This window comes from Castanea sativa, chromosome 5 (genome assembly GCF_040712315.1).
Source record: "Castanea sativa cultivar Marrone di Chiusa Pesio chromosome 5, ASM4071231v1".
NCBI lineage: Eukaryota > Viridiplantae > Streptophyta > Magnoliopsida > Fagales > Fagaceae > Castanea > Castanea sativa.
Genome location: NC_134017.1, coordinates 10457108 through 10481473, shown reverse-complemented (window position 1 = coordinate 10481473; position 24366 = coordinate 10457108). Strand labels below are relative to the sequence as shown.

The following is a 24366-nucleotide window of genomic DNA, read 5'->3' as shown; positions in this document are numbered from 1 at the left end:
GATGCAATTTCTTCCTATAAAGATAATCTTCAATCTGCATCCTCCAATACCCAAAGTCTGTTTTATCAAATTTCTCAATTCCCGAACCCTTGCCTTCTTCTTCGGCCATTGCTTCCACTCTAACCTAGCTCTGATACCACTTGTTAGGTCTTAAATAATATTATCACAAATATTAGCAATTCAAAATAACAATCATACACAAGAACACAAAATTTACGTGGAAAACCCTCTCTCTTTGAAAGGAAAAACCACGGGATAAACTCCGAATAATTTCACTATTACCAAATCAATTACAATAATTTTTGTATATGTTTCACGGCTAAAGAAAAAAATCTATCTTATTTTCTTTGCTCTCACACACACTAATTATCTTTCTTAAAGGCGGTAACATTTTGCTTTCTCCTTTTTATTTTCTTCTCCACACACAGCTCTCTTTCTTAGCTGTCTTTTTTCTCTAAGCGACTCCCTCTGCTCTCTCTTTTCTCTTGTGCGACTTCCTCTTTCTTTTCTTTCACTATATGGCACACCCTTATTCAACACAAATTATATTTATATATTACCTAGCTGCACACCACAATCCCAATACAAGTCAAATAAAAGAGTCTTTCAACTATTAGCCATGGATTCTTATTTCAAATAAGATTAGTTCTTTTGCTTTCCTAGGAGTTCATTGACTCCTAATTCTATTTAAAGTGGAATTCTTGATACAAGCCCATTGAATGGGCTATCACATGGGCTGGACCCACAACAAATTTTGTGCTGTACTGGTTAATAAAACTAGTATTAAATACCTATATCTTAAATACTTATATCTCTATATTTAATTATTCATTAAACTAATGACATAATAGTAATGTTATATAAAAAAATTTATTTTCATTCATTTCTATTCAACTCCCCAACAATGTTAGTTTCTATTCCATTTTTTTCCTTTCAATATCAAAAAAATAAAACGATAACTACATAATTCATTTCCATTCATTTCTAATCTAGTCAATTTATTACCATTTCACTCTTTTATAAACTCTTAAATATAGTGTTAATACTTAATACTTTAACACCAAGCATACTTAATTTTTTTTTTCTACCAAAAAAATAGTAATTTAAAATTTCTTTGAAAAAAATGAAATAACCAAAAACTTTTTATAACTTAGTTTTCTCTAAATTTTTATTTATTTATTTATTATTATTATTATTTAAATTCATATTCTCCTAGTTTTTTAAAGCCTTTAAAATGTGGCTTCCCTGAATCAACGTCGTCGTTTAGGTTGCTACACCATCAATATTTCAAACCTCGCTCTACCATGAGAAGCTGGAGTGCTTGAAGAATCACACCTGCTCCGTGGTACGAGGAAAACACTGTACAATCTTTAAAATCAGTACAGCTCTCTCTAACAACTTCAACATTTGTATCAAAGACGATCCAGTTCTTTAGGTTGGTTTTCACTCCCTAAAACTCTTTACATTTTCTTGTATATGGTATTTGGGTTCTGAAATTTGGTGCTAAATTTTGATTCTTGATGAATGAAACTTGATAAATGAATGGAATTATCATCTGGGTTTTGTTCAATTTGCTTTATTTTATGGGAACCAACTAATTTTGTAGTCAAGAAAGAATCTAATAAGAATATAGGAATGTGTTTTATATTTGGGGAAATCAATGTCATGTGGAGGAACAGAAAGTCGATTTTTTTTTTTGTCAATGTTGTCTCTGCTGACTACTTTTTCCAGGCTTGGTTCCATAGATGTGAGCAAATAGCAGAGCTATGCATGCCTTCTTGTAGTGTCAGCGAGTCTGAGTGCCTATGCCTATGTTCTATGTGATGTAAATGTTGCTATTTCCCATGAGTTACTCATTTTAAAACATATATCAGATCAAATTTATGTGCTTGTATTCTTCCTCATTTTTGGCCCTTTTGTAGGGTCTCTTATAATTTGTATGCAGTTTGAATAATCAACATCAGTGGCTGGAAACTTAGGTGATGTTTGGTTAGTACAAAGTACTTTTTTCTGCTTCTTCTTAAGCAAGAGTCAGCATTTTTTTTTTTCTTCCAGAATGCTGTATCTTAGATTATTCTGTTTTCTGGAAGAAAAATAGAGAGGGCAGGGCAAGGTGTGTTCCAGTAGTTGCTTTCTTAACAACCTTAGTATTGCCACGATTAGGATGTCATTAATCAGCATATTTTTAAATTCTACCGAGAAGTGGGTTGTTCTTTCTGAACATACCATGTTACGTTTGTGGGTATAATCTATTAAGTATTGAAACACTTTGTTGGCATCAAGGAGCTGCTGAGAATGGTGAAGCAAAAACAATGTTGCTGTTGCAAGCACGCCAAGGTGCTGCAATCCATTGAAACAGTGAACTAGAAAACATGTGAGAATAATGCAGTCGATCCGTCCTTAACAGTTAACACCAAATATATTGATCAGGCCCACATCGCTTTTAAAGACCAAGGTGGAAGGGGAGTGAATCTTGTTGGATAACTTAGAAAACATAGACCTTTTCTGGAAGAGCCAAGTTTTGCAAAGCAATTGGTCCTTTCCTTCTATGCTATTTCTTGGTAGTCTTTGTTGGTGATGATTATCCTATGTCATTAGGTTCTTGAATGCACCACTCCCAGCTGATTTCCATGAGTAGATGTGATTTGCCAGATATGAAGTTATTCTCCAATTGTAGTTATGATGCAGGAATGCCTTGAAAAAACAATAGTCTTCTGAAATATATATATTTTTTATCTCAAGAAAATAAATGCTGTTGAGATGCCATCAGATTTAGCTAGTATAGTTTGTGGTTTTTCAGGATACCCAATTGTGGAGACTTCATAACAGTGTGGGTGGTGGTGTGGGATGGTAGTCAGCAGTCATTTTTGAATATCATATATTTTGACACTGTTGCCAACAAGGCTGAATTTGGTTGCATGGAAAAGTGTGTTGGATTTGATATGGAACTCCAAGATTAAGTTGTTGGTTGAATACCTTAAATCAGTTTGGTATCTACCAAGACGTGCAGAATAATTTCTATAACATAACAAATTCGTGGGAATATGCCATATCGGCTGATTTGGTTACATGTAAAAGGGGAATTGAAGTGTAGCTGGAGGCCAAGCCTATTACAAATTCACTATTTAATAGCTCTATGACCTGTGTGGTTTCCTGCAGAAAACAGAATGTACTAGGGTTTGCAAAGGGAACACGTGTATAAAATAAACAAGAAGAGCAGGAAAAACCCTAGACTTCAACCCTTAGAACCTTCTTAAGCCCTAGGTGAACCTGTAGTTGCTTGGAATAACCACCAAGCTAGTATGATTATCAATTCAAATTTTATTTATCCCATTCAATGTGCCAGGCTTTTTCAGGAGCGTTTAAGTAATGGCTTCCAAGGTTACAACAAATAGAAATAAAAATAATGCAATCAATTACAATAAGTTCAAAATAAAATCAAAATAAAATCCAAACCAAATACAATCCACCAGTATTAATTGTGACCATGTTCCCTGCATCAGCTTTGTTGGAGATAATATCTTATACTTTGATTCATCAATTTTAGAAGACAGGTAAACTGACAGGTGGATTGGTGATGCTACTCTAAAAGTTTTCTATCCTGAGCTCTATGTGTGTTCAGCGGTCAAGGATGCCTGTATCTCTGAGGTTTTGTGGATTCCAGAAGGGGGTACTGTTAGAGTGTGGAATTTAACGTTTTATAGAGCTTTTGAAGATTGAGAGTTGGCTGCTTCGTATTCTCTTCTCTGGCTTATCCAATCTCGTATTCCGCAAGGTAGTAGGAGAGATACCCTTTACTGGCGGCTTAAAGGGGATGGTAAGTTTGACACTCGATCTTACTACCTCGCGATCCGGGGTGCTTCGAATTCTTGGCTTCCTTGGAAGGGGGTTTGGAAACTAAAGATCCCTAAGCACGTGGCGTTCTATTTGTGGTCTACTGCTCATGGTTGGATCCTCACCTTGGACAACCTTATGCTTAAGGGTCGGACTTTGGTTAATAGGTGTTGTTTGTGTTGCAAGGATGGGGAGTTGGTTAAACACCTTCTTCTGCATTGTCCTGTTACCCATTCCTTATGGTCTTGTATGCTTCAGGCCTTTGGGATTCTTTGGGTTATGCCAGGATCGGTGGCGGATTTGATATCTTGCTGGCATCAGTGGCATGGAAAGTATAAGTCGGATATATGGGAACTTGATTCCAGGGTGCTTAATGTGGATTGTGTGGTTGGAACGAAATCGTCGTTCCTTTGAGGACAAAGAGAAGACTTTGGTTGAGTTAAATCTTTTATGCCAGCGTAGTCTCTTAGAGTGGTCTCGTTGTTGGGGCTTTACTAATTGCTCTTCTCTCTCTGAGTTTTTGTCCTCCCTTAGATTAGTTTCCTAGTAGCTTTTTTCTTGTTGTTCATCATCATGAACTTCTTGTATGTCTTTCTTTCTATCATTTATATAAGCTTTCTGATTACCTATCAAAAAAAAAGAAGACAGGTAAGAGAAAGGTAAAATCAATTTTAATATTCCTATCTTTAATTTGAACCTCTTGTAAACCTTGGACACACCTGTTTTGACGACTTTGACATATTCTAGGATGAAAATCAGGTCTAACATAGATCTTGACATTTGTTGTCTTTTTTCGGTCTAGAATAAGACTTAGGTGCCAGCCCTGTTCCCAACTCAAATTCTAGGGTGATCATGACATCCTAGATTATGTAGTTGATGACCTATTTCTCTTCTTCTTTTCCTTGGGGGAGGAAGTGCTTCTATTACTAGCTATGTAGTCTAAAGTAATTTTTCGATTAAAAAAACTTCCATTAAAAACTTCTTTTCAGACCAAAAAGAAAAATAAAAAGTATCTTGTCTGTTTTGTGGTTCGCCTAACATTTACCCGTAGTTCATTATGGTAGGTACAACCATCAAAATTTAAAGGTGTTGGCAATTGCAGGTAGTACATATGGAAGTAAAACCAACAGTTGCCCTGAGGGCTATACTTGTAGGAGGACTAGCAGCATTTGCAAAAATAGCTGGTGTAATGAAGGCTGCAGGTGGTGCAAAGATAGGTGCAGCGGCTGCCGCCATGACAGCAGCAGCAACCGCAGCTGTGTCAACAAAGAAGGAACAAAAGGATGAGTCTAAGCAGCCTTCGAAATGACCTTTTGTAGTTGTGGTTACCTAGTAATTATGTGGTAGAGCCACGTTCCGTTGAGTGTGTGGAATATAAGTTGGCTATATCTGAAGTTTTTGAATTGTAAACTTGATGTAAGACCATGTATAAACCGTATGAAATAAAAGAGATGACATTGTGGATTTACATTCAACAACTTGGCTATATACGAAAATTTTGAATTGTAAGATTGACTGGAAGCTGATGAACGAACCATTTGAAATAAAATGAATAGACATTGTTTGATTTATATTGAATGAATAGTGCAAATGTTGTTGGAGCATAGACATTGTTTGGTTTACATTGAATGAAGAGTGAAAATGTTGTTCAAGTTTATAACAATTGATCATACTTCATAATGACCTATTAATTTTGTTAGTGTTGTTTGCCAGCCCATGGGGATCATATGGTTTATTTTTATCCTTTATAGTAATATTTTTCTAATTTTATCGAGTTTACTCTCATATTGTAATTATTTAGTAGTGATACAATGCACACTGTATTTAATGTAGCTTTTCATTAAAAGAAAATTATTTTATTTATGAAAAAACTAATTTTATTGATTTTACCCCTTAGTTGTGTTCATTTTTTTTTTTTTTAAGAAAACTTTATGGTAATATTCAGTTTTACTAATTTTATTGATGCATTGCACTATCATTAGTTAAATACTTATTTTTAAGTAATGCGTGCTTATGATTGTGTATTCAATACTAATTGCAATGGATATACAATACAAACCTTAAACGTTACATTGTGCAGTCAAGTTATACACAAAAATACACAGTCTATCTTTTGCTTTGCCTTTGGTTTGAGGGGTATTACAAGAAATGGTACATTCTTCTCTGCTAAAGACAGCCACGCATGGAAGAGATCTTCGAGAGGTCCAGAGGACCAAATTTGAGATCAAAAGCTCCACCTTTTCACGTTTTCAAGCAGAAGGACCAAAGTAATCTGTATTACATGGTGTACTTGGTTTGTTCCAGCCGATGCAAGTTCGATGTACTTGATGTGCATGTGAAGTCTGGCTGATCAACTGAGTCAATCACAAGCTCAGCATTTGGAGATTCTAACTCAAGTAGAACCTGTAAACAAAACCGTCAAAAAATTCATTAAGACTTGGAAAAACACAACATTAGTGTATCATAATCTGAAAGGGGAAGATAATATGAGTTACCAACACATCTCAGGAGGCAAGGAGCATTTCTTTTTCTAATAACAATAAATGTTATATGCCAGAGAGAGAAATGTAGTATACTTTTCCTATTTTGCTTATGGGACTAAGCATGATACTCTTATACCAACATGGCTAAAAAAGACAAAAGGTTAGGGCCTTCCCTTGCAATACAAAAATCATCCAAATAATACCAGCTTGTGACATGTTTGCAATTCGCCAATTTTATAATCTATAAAGTATAATTTATTATACATAAAGCCAGCACCAGCTATGATCACTAAGCTAGAAAATAATTTAAAGGCTAAATAATTTGACAGGACTTATAAAAATTAAATAAAATAAAATTTGACAGGAAAACTATCACAAAGAGAACATCAATATGTGATAAATAAAGGGTGAAAACAATAGCTTTGGATATCTCATACCACAACATTTTCCCCGTGCCGAAGAACTGGAGCAGGGACATAAAGGTTGCATTGTGGTCCCTTCAACTGCAAAAAGGTACCAATTGTCAAAGAAAATGAGTACATTAACTACAAAACAAACTATCAAACCATGCAAGAAAAACACAAAAAGGAATAAATTAAAATAGGGAAATGGAAGTTTACCGGCCAATATCTTCCTATATTAAATCCATTGACAAATGCTATCCCTCTACCCCAACCTCTGAATGATATGAATGTGTCATTAACAAGGTTTACTTTGTCAATAGAGAAACGGCCGACATAGAATGCTGGTTCTTTTGTAACATTCTCTGCATATGGAACATTAATGGCTATTCATCAATGGTCTTCTCTCAATTATTCATAACGTCAATAACTAATGCATAATTGGAACATGTATTGGACTTGTTATTTGACTAAACAAAAAATGACCAGGGATGGTAACTCAAAAAAACAAAGTAATGAGTAGAATTGTGAATCAATTTTTTTTAATCATTATCTGAGAACAGACTAGATTTTACCTTTGGCTCCTCTGTGAGCTGGTACATCTGTGAACTCGGAATATGCAACCTGAATGACGGGATTGGTTTTTGGGACCTCATTCAGGTTGTTCAAAGGAATTGGGATCATTTTCCATTGGTTTAGAATTCTCTCATCCAGATAAACAGAATACAAAATACCCTACCAAAATAGCAAAAAAGACCAGTTAAATATTTTTTGTTGAAGTAGGAGGAACTGTCATTTTAAAGATGTCAATAGAATGAGAAACAAGTGAAATATTGAAATTTCAGTTAAGAAGTACAGGAAAGAATTGAAGAACAGAGACTATCTCACTTGTGTGTCAGTGTGTATACAACTGTACATTCATACATACATACATAATTATAACCAATTGTTCAGTAAAGAAATAACGACGATGACAAAGTTGATGGTGATGGTGATAATGATTTTTTATTATATTGGTACATTATACCTACACCAAATGGATTTTGAACCCAAAACCTCACCCCTCACCCATTCTTTGGAGAGAAGGAAGTAGATTTAAGCAGAGTTCATTGAAGTGAAAATGAATCCATACCATCCTGGACTATGATTTGTTACTATTCAGCACTGTGGACTTAAAGAATCAGTGTCAAATCTAGAAATTTCTAAAAAGATGAGATACCTTATAAGATTTGCAAGAAAAAATGAATCCTTATTTTGTAGTTTGGACTTGTATTGGTATTACCTTATAAGATCCTTTTAATGTTTCATATGTTAGTCTTCTAACATTTTTTTTTTACAACTTAAGTTTTGTAACCTAACACATTAAATTGATAGCTACTTTCTTTTATTGTTAGTGTCAACTTTACAGAAACTATTCACAAAAATTGTATAGATAAACACACTTCACAGTTTTTTTTTTTTTAATACATAAACAAGACATATAAATGTTTATATATAATTTGATAGTTGGTGGTGAGGGGATTTGAGCCTTAGATGTCTCTACTAGAAACACTTGAAAGTTCCAATTGAACTACAATGATCTTGGCAACATATGCTTCATAGTTATGTCTGAGCTTCAAAGGATTTGTCTTCTGTATCACCCAACACATGAACGAATTTGTTTCTTTCTTTTTAACATAAATGAGTTTAAACCATCAGAGTTCTCTTCTAACCTACATTAATATGCTTTGAATACGAAGGATTATAATTCAGTGAAGTAGTTCTCCAAAATGTACTCTTTTGGATACACAATGTACAATGACATTATGTGTGACTGAAGCTCTTCTATCCACAATCAAAGAATATATAAAGATATTTGGATTAATAGCATTTACAAACATCAATAACTTCTTGGCTCAGATCATATTTAAAAAAACAAAAATACAACTTTCTATTTTACAGGTTGCCTTACCTTCCTGTCAAAAATGTAGTTGCCATGGTTTATGCGACCCATATTTTCAACCTACAAGAATACAAAAGATTTAGAATGGAAAATATGATCAATTTATAGCATCGAATAATAGAATCAAAGAATTCACTGAATAATGATTCTCTTAATTAATATAAGCTTTATTAATTAATCCAAGCCAGTAAATATAACAATCTTAAAACCCTAATTCAAATTGCTTGATTATTATAGTAGTAACAACAAAAGGAGAGTAGTTGAGTAGTTAAGCACCAGTAGATATAAGCTGATGTTGGAGACACATTCAGTTTTAGGAAGGCCAAGTGTTAGATTTGACCATCTTTCAATTGTGCCAACATATATAGGTCTTCCACCATTATCTTCAGAAGAGCATGATATAAAAACTTGAGCTCTGTCATGCACCTGCAGATAATATATTTTAGAGCAGTTTCTTCTGTAAAATTTCTTAGATTCTAATTTCTAACATGCAAAAATAATAGCATTTCTTTTTTGGATAATAGAAAGAAATGTCTATTATTCTGATTTCATAACTAGAAAGCAAACATTGAATTAGTCAGCTTAAAAATAATTAAGGTAAGGCAGCACCTCTGGTATGTACAGAATGTTCCCATCGTCCTTTGCAGCATATTCAGAAACATATAACAAAAACCCAAACATCTGAACATAAAAAACATTCAACTTCAACAACACTTAGCATTCAGCAGTTTTGGATCTCTATGAAGAAGCTATATTCAAAGGAATCGGCTGGATATGATTCTTACCCACCTGTCCCACAGACTCCATTGACATTGGGTTTTCAGATTCAACCACATCAGTTGAACTTATCCTATCAACTATATCCAACAAAAATTCTTTTTTCTGTAAGTGAATACGTCCATATCCTGTCTTTTCATTATTGAAAGGAACTGAAGGAAGAGGCACTGCACTGTATGCCTCTATAACCCTTCGAAGTGCTGAAAGCAGTAGAAATTTCATAATTAGACCATCTTTTTCCATGACCATGACTTGCAACATAAAATTGAGTTGATTCATGCTGGCTCAAAGGGGAAACTACTATATATTAACCTTTGAATTTTGCATTGTCTACATCACCAGATTCCCTAATTGGTGCATCCTGGCAAAACCATGAATTAGTTTGTGTGTATGCTGCAAAACAGGAATTCAATATAGAAGTTATAAGAAACAAGTTAATATTTTCCTCACATAATCATAGGAAGTGATATCAGCCATGTAAACAGACTCATCTTCCCTATTCGCCCCATTGTAGAATCCAAAATTTGTACCACCATGTACCATCTGGAAATTACAAAGCCTAGATCAAAGTATTACCATAAAAGTGATTACTTAATGGAAAAAGATGCTAGAATTTCAGAGCATACATATAGCACTGCAGAACCATTTCTTGCCAGAATCTTTTCCAGGACAGATGCTGTAAAATCAGCATCAGTCTCTGCAATCTTCTCTCCCCAATGTGTAAGCCAACCTGTGTAAAACTCCCTGAAGCAACAAGCATAATGAGATTGAACCAGTGATCAATCTAAAAATAATAACTATTAGCAAGACACTTACGCTGAAAGTGGTGGTGACTTTCCAGGGGCATTGAACTCCTTTTGTAGCTCAAATCTTGGCCATGGATCAGACGCAGTAGGGAAGTCAACCGCTACACATCAGAGAGAAAGAGTATGTTATGAGAAAAGTACTTAGATGATTGTAATTTGCATTCATATACAGATACATACCCACACACACATGCAAAAACAGAATTAAATTCACGTACAAACAAAAAATATACGTCAAATATGTATTAATAACCGAATAAATAAACACATGGTAACAAATAAAGAAAAATGTGAGAAAGATCAATGTTCACAACTTGGAAAATTAAGAATACATTGATGTTTAACTTTACCTGAAAAGACATTATCTTCACGAATTGTTCCTCTATCAAGTTTCTCCCTTGTCCCTCCATTTATAGTATACCTGAAACAATTAAGATCAAATTAAGAGAAAAGATAAATGGTCAAACAAGAACTCAATGATTCAATGTGTATACCCGAAACATTACTTGGAACCCCTTTTGTTAATATAGAGGAAAACATGCTTAAATTAGCCAAAGGTGGCCGTTCATGAGCCCATGCTAAAATTTCAAAAAAATTATGGAAGGTACTGTGCAATAAATCAAGCACTGAAAAGAATGAAACTTTGCAAATGCATACATAATTCTATGAGATTAACATTGATATCTTTCTATGTAGAACAAAGAAGATTAGTCCGAAGATAGAGCAAGCCTCTTACAAAATTGTATCATCTCCAAGATGACCCCGGGCCAAGGTGGCGAGGTGATGAAGATAAGCTTTGTCATTTCCATTTGAACCAAATTCATTTTCAATCTGTTGAAATAACCTCACTTTAGTGGTATCGTACTATCATTAAAATAAAAAAAATGTATTTTTTTTTTAAGAAAACTTCAAAAATTTGAACTATGATTATGATGCCTTCAAGATCACGTTCATAAATTTTTCTTTGATTTAGGAATGCCATTGTATATAATGTGCACACTTTTTTAAGAGTATCATTCTATTTCGAAAGGTTAAAGATAGTGAAAGGAAGTTTCATATTTTTTTAACCCAATTTTCTATATAGACATCTGCAAGTTCTTCCATTTCCTTTTTATGGTATTTTCCTCAGTCATATAATTGGAAGATGAAGAGGTTTATTACCAAAAATGTTGACAGAAGAGAAGTAATCTTGATTCACCAAACCATTTTTCCAAAAGAAAAGGAGGAAAAATAACTGCATTCTATCAAGAGTATTCTTTTGCAATGATTTTTTTTTTTTTTTTTTTTTTGGAACTGATATTTCAATTAAAATCCTTTGAAATTTTCCCATTCATTATACATTATACTGGAAAAATTCTAGTCAGAAAGTAACAAATCCACATACCTGAACCATTATAATGGGGCCTCCATTTTCATAGAGAAGAGGAACTACCTTTGGAAGTAGGATTTCCCACCATCTTTCCACCTTAAACAGTTCACAATAGTTATATTTTAATACTAAACATTGAATAGTTAAGAACAATCAAAAGAAACACAATAATTTTATAATTCAAAAGAGTAAACTAAAAAATCATTGAAACTTAGCAATAGCTACAAAATAGAATTGTCAGCTAAAAGCATTTGCTTCATTTTCATTTTAGAACCTTCCATATGGCCTTATAAATTAGTATCTTACAATAGCACACACAGATTAAATGCAACATTTTGCAATATAATTTCTTTCAATACACCATAAATTTACAGAGCAAAGGTTAGCTTGTAATATATATACACAAAAACACACACATTGAAAAAATTGTTTCAACTTCTCCTTCCATTATTTTTAGTAAGATCTGTTACATGAAAAGAAATGGAAGGACCTTTCCGTTTTGTACTCTTTATAACAAAAGTTACAAATTGACGATATATTAAGTTTGTATGTTTAACTTGAACACATGCATTAAAACTATCTAATAACTATATCAAACAAAGAATACACTACAAGTCCCAAAACCTAAAATTTCCCCAATTTGTTTAGCCACTAACAACTAGTAACCACTTTTGAAGCCTTCAAATTACCTTAAAACATATTGTTCAGTCCCAAAATCCGCCCAAAAGATAGCTAAATAAATTAACTAAAACAGTCCCTAAACAAAAACAAAAATTCAAGCTACGATACTCGCTCCAAGTTGTGAATAGTTTAACTTCTTAGGTAATGAGTTTCAAATATTGAGAGTCTGAGAGTAAAATTCATTCCCAAATTCAGTTTTTAAGTCTGTGCTACCGAAGGACTCAGTGAAGTGCACTTAGCACTGACAGTAACTGCACTACAGTAAACTTCTACCTAGAAGTTGGCACCCTTAGAGAATATGAAAATCATGATTTTCTCCAGAGACTGAAATCAGACACGATTAGCTTTCAACTTGAGACTACAGACAAGAGTGCTGAACTCTACATTTTGTGGAGGTCTGAAATATAAGTGATTATGCATGAGTTTTGCTAATTAGGTTTTTCAGATTAAATATTTTTAAAATCTATGATAACCCTTAGGGTAACACAATTGGGTGGGAAAATGCCTCATGAAGCTAAGGTCATTAATTTGAATCTCCATTCCCCTCCCCTTGAGTCCAAAACTTATTGCTAAAAAAAGTCTTAAAATTTATGATCTGAACATTATTTAAAATAATTTTTATAGTATCTAGTAAATTACCACTTGTCCCAGAAGCATAAACTATTAGAAAATGTTGAATTTGATCATTTAACCATTATTCTAACACTCCCCCTCAAGTGTGTCTAGAACCCCCCCCCCCCCTAATAAGTGGGCCCCAACATGTGGGATTTTAACTTTTTAATGGGAAGTAAAGTGGAGACTGAATACAAACTCAGGATCTCTAGTATAATATCGTGATAAATTATCACTTGTTCCAAAAGCTTAGACTACTACAAAAGGGTGACTTTGATCATTTTACTTTTATTCTAACAGTATTGAATATGAAAGTTTTGAATATCATTATGTCAAACAAAGTCATTATCTCTTTTTAAAGAATATTTTCTCAACTAAGCCACTTTAATTAACATTTGAGTTTTTAACTAAGTTTTTCTACAAAAGCTGGTTATTCATTAAGCTGATTTAGTCTAAAGTGATTTATATTTATATTCCACGCTTTAGAACCAATACTGAATGTTTCTTTTGTTAAATTGGGTTTTCATACTTTAAAAATCCTAAAATATTTCAAAAACTCTTTAGTCCTTATGCGCTTTTAGGAGGGCTAAGCATCCTACATCTTTATGATCAATTCCTATCAAATTGTGATCTTTCATATAAGATCAAGTTTTGGATTGATTCTTATGATTTTTAGAAAATTATTTGTATTTCCTATAAACATCACTATATTATGAAATATGATATATGTGAACCATAATATGTTTTTTTAACTCTAATCAATATATGTGTAAACCCACACACAAGAAAGGTGCTAGATCCATCACCATCAAGGGTTAGATGGTGGTAACCCACTCATAGGCGGTATATGAGATTATGTGATACCTGTAAATGTAACATTGTATACTAGGCAAATTTTCGTATGTGCCTTTCAATGAATGTGCAACAATTTGAACGAACGTATTTAAATGGTTTGCTTAGTTTTAAGCTATATTTGAGACTGCTATGTTAGTATGAAATTCCAAATATTCATGCTTAGCTTGGCCCTTTTCCATCACGTTTTATATATAAGCCAAGGCTTATTGAAAGTTGAAACCTCAGAGTGCTTAGTAGTGCTAGAAAATAGAACATTTGAAAATTTTGATGAAATTAAGGCTTCTATGATATTTATTCTATTTGTGATTAGTTTTAATCACAGATCTTAATTGTTTTTACGATGCTTGGATTATGACCTTTATAGGTTTTTAGTTGTGGATATTTTAATAGATTGGAAGTTCACTTATTTGGAGTTCTATTATAATTTGAGGTTTGGTAACTTTATTTGTCAATTGCTAGATTGATAAATTCATATTATATAGATTTTGGTTGTGATACATAAGGTCACCACTTTCATAAGAAAAAATCCACTCACTTACTGCTAGGGATTCCACCACATTGATCAAAATTTTACCTCTCTCTCTCTCTCTCTGTGCGTGTGTGTCTTGATAAGTAACTCGTTATCTTCTATTCAAATAAAAATGACATCCATGAGACCTGTTTACTAAGCATGCAAAATGTTCAAAAGAGACCAATTTAATGTGATGATATTTGTAACTTATAAAACATCCATACAAAAAGAAAACATACTAAGTGGAGAAAAGCAGGATCTGATGTTCTTAGTCTGAGAGCTGGCTCTATGGCAAGTAACCAGGCAGGGAAACCCCCCAAATCCCATTCTGACACAAAAAGAAATTTTCTCAATGTTAATTGTCATATCAACAAAATATCATCTGATGATCAATTTCAACACCCCCCCCCCCCCCTCCCCCAACAAAAATAAACAAACAACATAAGTAAAAAAGTAGGACTTTTACATTCACTCTTTGTACCAGACCCAAATGAGAAGCCTCTTTGTGCAAATACTCATAAATGTAATTCAAAAATGGGGAATTTGCAACTCTAATAGGATGAGAAACTTTATGGAAGAACAATCAAGTTTGATGGATAGAATATGAGTACCTCCAAGAAAATTAATTTATGGGCTATGACCTCTAGCTCAAAAGACACCTTCTCCCCTTTTACAAGCAAGGTGGAAGGTGAGATCATGGGTTCATGACCCATGGATGCAGGTAACAATAAATAAAAAAATGTCCATCATCATCATCCATGGGAAATTGAAATGGAGATACTAGCAAAGTTATAATGCTGTGTCTAAGTGACCTTTGAAAGAAGAAATACAAGTCATGTCAACCTTTTCTATAAACCCAACCATGAGCGTGAAAATGTTCACCAAGTAAGAAATGACATGTTTGCAAATCATAGGTCTTATTCTGTATGAAGATTACGGATTGGAAGCAGTACTAGGTATCATCAGTTGATAAGTACTTTACAATGAGCCCAAAAAAATATGTACCATGAGCTGCAGGAGAAATGAAAAGAAAAGTATTAGGGGAAAAAAAGTCCCCTATGGTTTACCCGTAAATTACAAAACCACATTGAATTGCGAAGTGTGACATATAACCTCCTTGTGATGTGGATTAAATTGAATTTGTGACTATCTCCTTCCTTCATTTTTTCCATTCTCTCTAACCTGATTTAGGGTGGGTGGAGATTTTCATAGTGGTTTACGGTTGCAAGTATGGTAAGTGACGAACTCAAATGGTAAGTTAGGGTTTTGAATTGGTAGTGTGCCACTTGCTGGATAGAGGCTTACTGTAGGGCATTGCTAAAGAAGGTTAAGTTGTGTGGATACAGGCTTTACCACTTGAACATAATAATATCATTTTAATCTGCACCAAAGGGGGTAATGTTTCACACTTCATAATTCAGGGGGCAATGTGTCGCAATTCAGAATTCAGGGGAGTTCCATGATTTAAAAGTAAAGCAGGGTGGTTTAAAATTTCCTGAAGTATTAATATAAAGATTATCGGACTTAGACTTAAACGAACTCTAAATCTCATGTTCATGGATACTCTCACAGTGTCACCAGAAATAATACAGCCTAAGCTTATATCATTAAATGTTTTATTTCTAGTTTAAAAAAAATTAAATAATGGTGATCATATTGACCTCATAAAATAAATGTTCAGCTTCATTATGCACTGAGTGCAGATACATGTCAGAAATTATGTTCAAATATGTTACCTAGTAACCTAGTCATGCATATTTAATTTCAGAAAGCCCAATACATATTAGAAAGCTCCTAGATCCAACAGTTATGGCTGACCTGCACAGATATAAGGCCCAGCTCGAAGCATGACAAGAAAGCCAAGTTTGTGGCAGAGCTTGAGAAATGATACTATATCTGCAATCCCCTCAAAAACTAGCTTTCCAGGTTCTGGTTCATGTAAATTCCAAGGAACATAAGTTTGGATAGTATTCAAACCCAAAGCCTTTGCTCTCAATAATCTATCTTCCCAGTACTGCAATGATAAAAGATAAAACCACATCACAACAAGAAAAAGTTTACTCTAACTGATTGAGGTATTTTGTGCTGAACAAAGACATTCCATGGGACAAATACTAATTACAAAACCTTGTCAGTTCAGTATAGCATATTAAGAGAATATTTGCTTGTATGTGCAACTTGTGGAACTCCACAGGTTCCATTATCATGGTGAAACTTGAAACTATACATTTACCATGTAAAGTGAAGATTTTACAGAAGCTCAATAAAATTCAACTTTCACTGTCATATCCTATATATATTTTTAGTATGTTATTGTTGATCCCTATTGGTTAAGTTCAGTTGAATTATAAATCTTCTAGATCTTATTATATATCATTCACTAGTAGATGTTCCCTCTAGCACAAGCTAAAACAAATGCATACAGCCATTTCACTAAAATAAAACAATAAGTTGCTAATTGCTGGCAATTTTGCTATAAGAAAACCTCTGGGAGAACCCGGAAATAATGCAAGTCACCACCAATAATCTGGAATGGCTGTCCGTCTTTCCAAAACATGTCATTGGCAATCTCGAACTTTCGAGCAGTAACCTGAGAACAAGCAAATAAAAATTTCACCCCAGTTAAACTCACAGCGTCTTTCAAAATCAGGAGAATAATTGCAAAGTCAATAAAACAGATGAGTATAGCAAGCATGAAAGTATGCTACAAGTCTATGATTGACAGCTAAAAGACTATCCCATTCATTTATCAGCAAAACCTGGGCAGTACAATATCAAGTATTAATTGCAAACCATCAAGCTATAACATTTAACTAAGAATCTCTCTCTTTTTTTCACTATAAACATTTTATTTAATGAAAGGAAAGCTTAAATGGGAGAGCTTCATAAAGAATTGCACACTTAAGTTCAAATTATCAATGAAATCAACTAAAGAGTTACAGTAACCCCCGACCCATGCAAAGTTCAAATAAAAGACGTAAAAAAGACTAAACTTAAGCTCTATGATAAAACTCTCCACGCCTTCCAAAGTTTGATTGTTCTGCCCCTTACAAATCGCCCACATAATACAAACCACATGTTGCTATTACTATGCTTCCTATACAACCCTTTCCAGCAAACTAGACATCTAACATCCTCTGTGACATTACTCAAAGCACTTCAAAAGTAGAAAAACCAAAGGACCACAAATCATAAGCAACTGAATAACGGTATAATAGATGGTCCAAGAATTCACCACTTCCCTTACACGTGCAACACCAATTAACCAACAGTATATTCCTCTTCATAAGCAGTTGTCCACACAAAGAAAGTCACGTTCTTACTAAAGGATCAAGTTATTAGCTGAAGAACAAATAAAAGCATAAAATTAAGAATAAGTTTTAAACACAGTATTGATTTCCAAATTGTGAAAACTTGACTTAAATGAACCAAAAACCTATCCAAAAATGAATGTGTTAAAAATTATTCTCCTCTCTCTACTCTTGCCTTCCACACTAATTTCACAAAATCAAAAGTTGCTTTCATTTCACACACTCCACCTGAGGCAAGTACTACTAATAATTACTTCCAATTTGAATCAAGCAAACCCAGATGCCAAAAACCCAGAAACAATACAACCCAGAATTGCATTTACAAAGACAAAACCATCAACCTTTGAAACTGAGTCAAACTAACCCAGAAACATAAAACCCAGAAACAAAATCACATGGAATTGCATTTTACAAAGACAATTTATAAAGACCAAAGAGGTAGAAGGGAAAGACACTTACTTGATTGTGGTGAGAGTGATCATGGTGGGAGTGAGAGGGAAGTGGAGGGGAAGAACCAAAGCCAAAGACAGGGGTGAAGTAACAGAAGACTGTGATAGTGAAGAGGGTGAAGAAGAAGGTAGTTTTGGTTCTTGTGTTTCGATTCCTCGCCATTATTATTGCTGAGAAATTTGGAGTTTGACGAACGATGTTACAGTGGAACTCGTGTGTCTTTGTTTCATCACGGTAGTTGTGTCTTTTTTAAGCCTTTCGCTTCTTTCTCAATGCTCCAGTCAGCATTAAGCCAAACCGTCTCGTGGGACCGTTGGCTGTTGCTGCCAGAGAGAGATTTCTTTTTCTTTTTTTCTTTTTTTTTTTTAAATGATAACCTTTTGTTTAATATTTATTAGTTGATAACTACAAATTACTAGAAACTAACGTGTGAACTTTTGCGAGACCAAAAAAAATTTAATAATTAAAAAATAATTATTTATTTTTTAATGTGAAACTAATCAAAGTCACTATCATATAGCATGTTTTACACTCCGCAAAAATACACTAAAAACACTTCTAACTCTGAAAATGTTTTTTTTTTTGAATATTTGAGAATTTTATTTACGCATACTGAGTGCAATGAATACTACTTAAACTAATATGGTAACTTTAACATTTTCTTATTTGATTTATATTTAGATGTTGACATATTATGTTATTAATTCTAAGAAGCTTGTAGCTCAATTTACAAGTTCTGTTAATGAAAACATTAAGAGTTACAATCCCTCTACCCCCTCTCACCTATTAAGATGTTTAAAAAGAATAAATGAAGCTGATGTATCAATGTTTTGTTATACCCTTGTCATCACACTTTGAGGTTTTTGGATTGCAAACTTTATATAAGACTATGCAAAACATATGAAATAAAAGATTGACATTATTGTCAATTTACATTGAATAGCTTGGCAATGTTTAAAAATTTTGAATTGTAAGATTGACAGGAAGTTGAAATACAAATCAGAATAAAGTAGAAGACATTGTTGATTTACATTGAACAAAGAACACTAGTATTCATGTCAAGCTATTCATATGCTTGATCAATTTAAAACAATGCTCAATCTTAGTTTATGGTATCATTTTTAGTATTATACATTTTTACTAATTTTCTGGATGCATGGCATGACTACTAGTTAAATAATAATTTCAAGTAATGCGTAAATATGACTGGTTATTCAATACTAATTGCAAAGGATGATACATAACAAAACCAAATGTGTCACTAAGACAAGGAATGCCTGCCAATCAAAATCTTAAACATTACAGTCGACAGTTAAGTCATACACGCCAAAAACAAAAATCACAAATTTGAAGCATTTTTAACTTTGCCTTTGGTTTGAGGGGTATTTACAACCAAAGAAAGGGAAAACAAAAGCACAAATTAAATACAAAATCAACAGTCAAGGCAGATTCTTCCAGGAAGCTTTTTGGGGTAGGGGTTGCACTTGCAGTTTCCCGATCTAACCCCTACCAGACTCTCTATTGTTCTAACAGTAACCTTTTCTATCATCTGCCTATTCTCCTTCACACTTAAATATGTCCTCTAGAGGATTAAAAAAAAAATGACACATTCTCCTTTGCTATAAACAACCAAGCATGGGAAAGATTTTCAGGAGGTCAACAATTAAGCTCTACCTTTTTCATGTTTACAAACAAGAATCAGGGTGTTCTTTATTACATGGTATCTTATAGCCGATGCATATTCAATTTACTTGATCTCCATATGAAGTCTGGCTGATCAACTGACATGTGAAGTTTAGCTGATTAACTGATTGTATCACAAGTTTAGGGCTTGGAGATTCTAACTCAAGAACAACCTGTAATTAAAACCATTGAAAAGTGTAAAGTTTTAGACCCCTTAACACAATATGTTTATCCTAATATTAAGTCAAGTTGATTAACAAGTTTGTTAATTAGAACTAGGTTAAACCAATATGTGTAAAATAAATATAATGCGGAAAAATAAAGAACACAAAGATCTGATGACCTAGGAAAACCAAACCAGTAAAAAACATGAGGAGGATTTAACCTAGCTATCATCAAGGTAAAACAAATCCACTATGAAAGAATTGAAGAGAAGACTAGACGGCGCTAAGGGTAAGTGGGCTGAGGAATTACCCAACATTCTGTGGGCATACAGGACAACTCCCAGAAGGTCCATGGGAGGGAGAAACTCCCTTTTCTCTAACGTATGGAACAGAAGCAGTTATACCGGTCGAGGTTAATATATGCAGCGCCCGAATTTCGAGATTCGCCCTTACCGAGAATGATAAGTTAATGGTGAAGCAGCTGGATTTACTAGAGGAATACTGGGAGTCAGCAACCATTCGACTAGCAGAATATCAATAGAAATTTGCTTGGCGATACGACAGGGATGTGAAGAAGAGAGAATTTAGCGCTAGAGACTTGGTACTACGATGGGTAGTGGGAAACACACGTGATGTCTGTGCGTGAAAGTTAGCCCCAAGCTGGGAAGGGCCCTATAGAATTATTGCCATTGTTGGAACAAGAGCATACTACTTAGAAGAGCTGGATGAGAGACGACTTCCTCAACCATGGAATGTTCACAACTTGAAAAAGTTTTACCACTAACAGTTGGTATGTGATATGTGATCGATGTTTGTGCCATGCGTGTATAATGTAATACAATATGTGATCTACGTTTATCTATGCAAGTACATTCTACTTTTAACTGCATCATTATTAACTTGTCAGCCATCTAAGGACAGAAACCTGTTCTCGGTTCGATCCTAATCACCGAACAGGTGGAAACCTTATTCTAAATATCTCTAAGGACAGAAACCTGTTCTCGGTTCGATCCTAGTCACTGAGTAGGTGGAGACCTTATTCTAGAAATCTTTAAGGACAGAAACATGTTCCCGGTTCGATCCTAATCACCGAACAGGTAGAAACCTTATTCTAAAAATCTTTGACAAAAATCTATTCCTGGTTTGATCCTAATCACCGAGCAGAAAGAAGCCTTATTCTAAAAATCTCCAAGGACAAAAACCTGTTCTCGGTTTGATCCTAATCACTGAGTAGGTGGAAACCTTATTCTAAAAATCTTTGACTGAAACCTGTTCCCGGTTCCTAATCACCGAGCAAGTTGAAGCCTTATTCTAGAAGTCTTTAAGGACAGAAGCCGGTTCTCAGTTCAGTCCTAAACACCGAACGGGCAAAAACCTTGTATAATTTTTCTAAGGGAAGAAAACCCGAGGGGATGAACTCTCGGCCAAGGTAAATCACCCTGCGAGGATGAATCCTATTTCAATCTCATGATAACCATAAATGAAAGAATAAAGTCTAACAAGGATAATTTAATCATAGCGCGAAAATTATTTATGAATGTAAGCGAAATAAGTGTCATGCCACCCTATTGCAATGACCAAATAAACTAAAATAAAATTTAGATAAAGCAATTGTTATGTCACCACATCCCGGAGACTCTGGGAAAACCATGCAAAGTAAAAGTAAAGATAAAACACAAGAATAAAAAAAGAAGTATGTTCATGCTTGGGTGGTCGGGTCAGTTTCGATGACAAACGAGCTTCGAGCATCGACGCTAGGCTGAGCGGCGGAGGATGGCGGAGCTGACGCGTTCTCGACAAATTGAGCTCCAACATTTAACGAGGGTGGTGAGGCCATGTAGGTGCAGCATCAAAAGTGCTAGTGACTTCCAGGTCGATGGCTTCCACATGGGAATCTATTTCCTGCACCAACTCCCTCGTGCTGGGAGTATCCTCGTCACTAGCCTCGGTAGGGTTTTGGACAGATGGAGGCTTGGGGAAAGGTATCTGCTCGGGATTCCTCAGCGGAGAGTTGTCTGGCACCCCCATGGCTTGAAGAGTAGCCATCCAACCCTCCTCGAAACCAAGTTTCGCGCTTCATGGACTATTGGCTCAACAGAATTCTCGACGTCCGCAAAGCCAATGTTGTACCACTTGTCCTTACATGCTTCTAAGGCTGCCTTCAAATTTGCTATCTCATCCGCCTGTGCTAAATTAAGGCTTTCTGCTTCCACCAGCTTAAGCTCAGTGTCGCCTAACTTCACATCCAGCTCAGTCAGCCTCTTCTTCGCCAGCGCTCAAGCCTTCTCGAAATCCTTAGCCTTCCTTTTAGCGGCTACAGCGGCCTCACTCTTGTCATTGGCTATGGCCACAACAACGTCTTTCAGTGCCCTTTCACAGTCAACATCCTTGGTTGCCTCCTTCAGCCGTTCATCCATTATGTAGGCCAATTGCGCAGCCTGAGAACATAATAACACCACGTGTGAAAGAGCCAAGTAAAAGTATATTAGTTTAGAGAGAAACAAGTGAAGAATGTTACCGCTATAGTGTGCCATTGCAGCTGGATAGTTAAAGACTCATCTGCAGCATTCATGAAGAAACAGACGTCTTCGGGCAAGAGGAGGCCCTAAGCCAAACTCTAGGCTACTAGCCTTCCTTCACCTTGAGCCCAAGTCTGACGCTGGCCATTGCAAGAAGGGGCTCACTCTCAAGCTTGAAAGTGGTCTGCCAACACACTGTTGGACGAGAGGAGGATGCCACATTTGACCCTATCTGGACGGTGGGCTGAGTGGTGCCACCAAGCTCTCGGATAACTATTCCCCCCCTACCCAGGTTTGGGGAGTTTTTGGCAGAGCATCCCCCGGACCCTTAGATGGTTAATCAGTTGTTCGCTGCCTTTTCCGAGAACAGGCAGGAGGGGGGGATGAGGAGTCTGACTTCTGCCAGGGGGTGGCTGCTACTGCCCCGATGGACGGGCACCGAGCACAAAACGAGCTAAGCCTATCTTCCCTCCTAACCACCATTTCGTTTTCTCCTTGGCTGGCTTCTGCTTCCGAGGAGTTCACCAACTTGGCTGTATAAACTGGGGCTTCAGGTACTTCAACGGGTAGGGGGACTATACGGCTTTGAGATACGAGATCTGCCAAAGCGTCCCTTACAGGTACCAGAGATTCTGCCTTAGTGAATCGGGGGCCGAAGTCCCGAGCTTCACCAACAATTAGTTGAGGAGGAAAAAGGTTAGAGTGTCGCATGTCTATGTACGACAGCAAAGGACTGTCCACCAGTAAAGCTTGCCCGAAAGGTTGCCAAGTTGAGTAAACGGGAGTGCAACCGAGTATAAGGTGGGACGCCTAGAGCTACTCGCCGGAATTTACAAATATTTCTAACCGGAGCACAAAATTCAAGTCTCTCACGTGCACTACTCTAATGTCAGGCTAAAACCTTTTGTCGTCTGCATCAAAATAATACAAAAACTGGTTAGTGCCTGTTTGAGCAAAACAATTACGGGTAAAATATGATTAAAAAGTTAAAGATGCTCGGTACCGACCAACGTCAAGCGGCGAAAGTGGGCAAGTGAGCTCGTCGGCAAGCCAATTGCCACTCACCCGAACAAATTCCCCCGTTGAATTTCTGTTAGAATTGGGAAGGCATGATATGAGCCGTACTCGTACATCCCTAGCTTTTAAATAATAATTAGACATAATATTGCCACACAAACTATACATAAAATTTATGTCATGGTGGTTTAATTGTAGCCCGTATATTTGATTCAATCTACTGACACAACTTACAACCCAGTAAAAATTAGGAGGAAGTTGATCAGGACATAAACCATAGAACCTAAAAGTACTAAGTTTAAGAGGGTCCACGGGAAACCTAACCCCTCCCTCTAGAATAGCCATCAAAGGAAAAAACGCTATGTTGGGCCCAAAGCGTCGCGGAGAATGATGTCGCTCTTGTGACAATAAGCGACATCCACATCTCCAGGGATGTCAAAAACTGCTCTAAAGTTAGCCAAAGATGCCTCAGTAGAAAGAAGATGAGAGTATCCCATTCTTAAACTCTAAAGAAGGAAAAAGAGATTGAAAGAAGAGGAAAGCGTAGAGAAACTTACTGTAGACTCTAGGAGTGGGTGATCTTGACTGAAGAATTTATGCACGGGAGAAAGATGCTCGGTAGAGAAGGAGTTGAATAAGAAAGGAAGTAAAAAGTGGAATGAAAACTCAGAAAAGACTATTTATAGAGTTGAGGCATTTAATGAAAATGAAGGCGAGAAAACTTCATGAATTCTTTTTGTAACCCCCACACGCGCGGCCTTGGTTCACAAACCGTCAAGTTATAATTATGATTAAATACGACAGCCTGGCACAACGCTTCTTTTGAGAAAGCGTTAATGGCCATCTCGTTCGCTTAAGAGCTGACGATTGAACTTCTTGAGGATCCACTATCGCTAACCACGCTATCCTTGATTTGTTGCCAGTAGCTGGGCAAGAATCAAGGGGGGGGGG

General features: G+C 35.5%; 2 protein-coding genes across 5 annotated transcripts; one reads left to right on the top strand and one right to left on the bottom strand.

The window, feature by feature from the left end:
* The first annotated feature begins 1251 nt into the window (after positions 1–1251).
* LOC142633716 (uncharacterized) lies at positions 1252–5405 on the top strand. Of its 3 annotated transcripts, none has more exons than XM_075807958.1 (2): positions 1252–1435; positions 4937–5405. In XM_075807958.1, the coding sequence occupies exon 2, from the start codon at positions 4946–4948 to the stop codon at positions 5141–5143; it is 198 nt and encodes a 65-aa protein (XP_075664073.1). In that variant the 5' UTR covers positions 1252–1435; positions 4937–4945; the 3' UTR covers positions 5144–5405. The 3 variants fall into 3 exon arrangements, with proteins under 3 accessions (XP_075664073.1, XP_075664074.1, XP_075664075.1); XM_075807959.1 differs by having other exon boundaries at positions 4899–5405; XM_075807960.1 differs by having other exon boundaries at positions 4886–5405.
* A 446-nt stretch (positions 5406–5851) lies between these two features.
* LOC142637130 (beta-galactosidase 17-like) lies at positions 5852–18289 on the bottom strand. Of its 2 annotated transcripts, XM_075811405.1 has the most exons (19): positions 18042–18288; positions 16757–16861; positions 16090–16285; positions 14511–14599; positions 11628–11708; positions 10980–11074; positions 10594–10664; positions 10254–10344; positions 10064–10181; positions 9888–9980; positions 9750–9798; positions 9450–9637; positions 9270–9341; positions 8937–9086; positions 8670–8720; positions 7294–7453; positions 6938–7083; positions 6755–6820; positions 5852–6237 (listed from the first exon to the last, which is right to left on the bottom strand). In XM_075811405.1, the coding sequence occupies exons 1-19, from the start codon at positions 18192–18194 to the stop codon at positions 6112–6114; spliced, it is 2100 nt and encodes a 699-aa protein (XP_075667520.1). In that variant the 5' UTR covers positions 18195–18288; the 3' UTR covers positions 5852–6111. The 2 variants fall into 2 exon arrangements, with proteins under 2 accessions (XP_075667520.1, XP_075667521.1); XM_075811406.1 differs by lacking the exon at positions 9270–9341 and having other exon boundaries at positions 18042–18289.
* Positions 18290–24366: the final 6077 nt, after the last annotated feature.

Excerpts from the sequence above, each read along its gene's own strand:
- LOC142633716 (XM_075807958.1), top strand. The coding sequence starts at position 4,946 with ATGGAAGTAAAACCAACAGTTGCCCTGAGGGCTATACTTGTAGGAGGA.
- LOC142637130 (XM_075811405.1), bottom strand. The coding sequence starts at position 18,194 with ATGGCGAGGAATCGAAACACAAGAACCAAAACTACCTTCTTCTTCACC. Across the intron at positions 10,345-10,593 it reads TGAAGATAATGTCTTTTCAG|CGGTTGACTTCCCTACTGCG; the intron begins GTAAAGTTAAAC and ends TCTGATGTGTAG. Across the intron at positions 9,799-9,887 it reads ATATCACTTCCTATGATTAT|GATGCACCAATTAGGGAATC; the intron begins GTGAGGAAAATA and ends TGGTTTTGCCAG.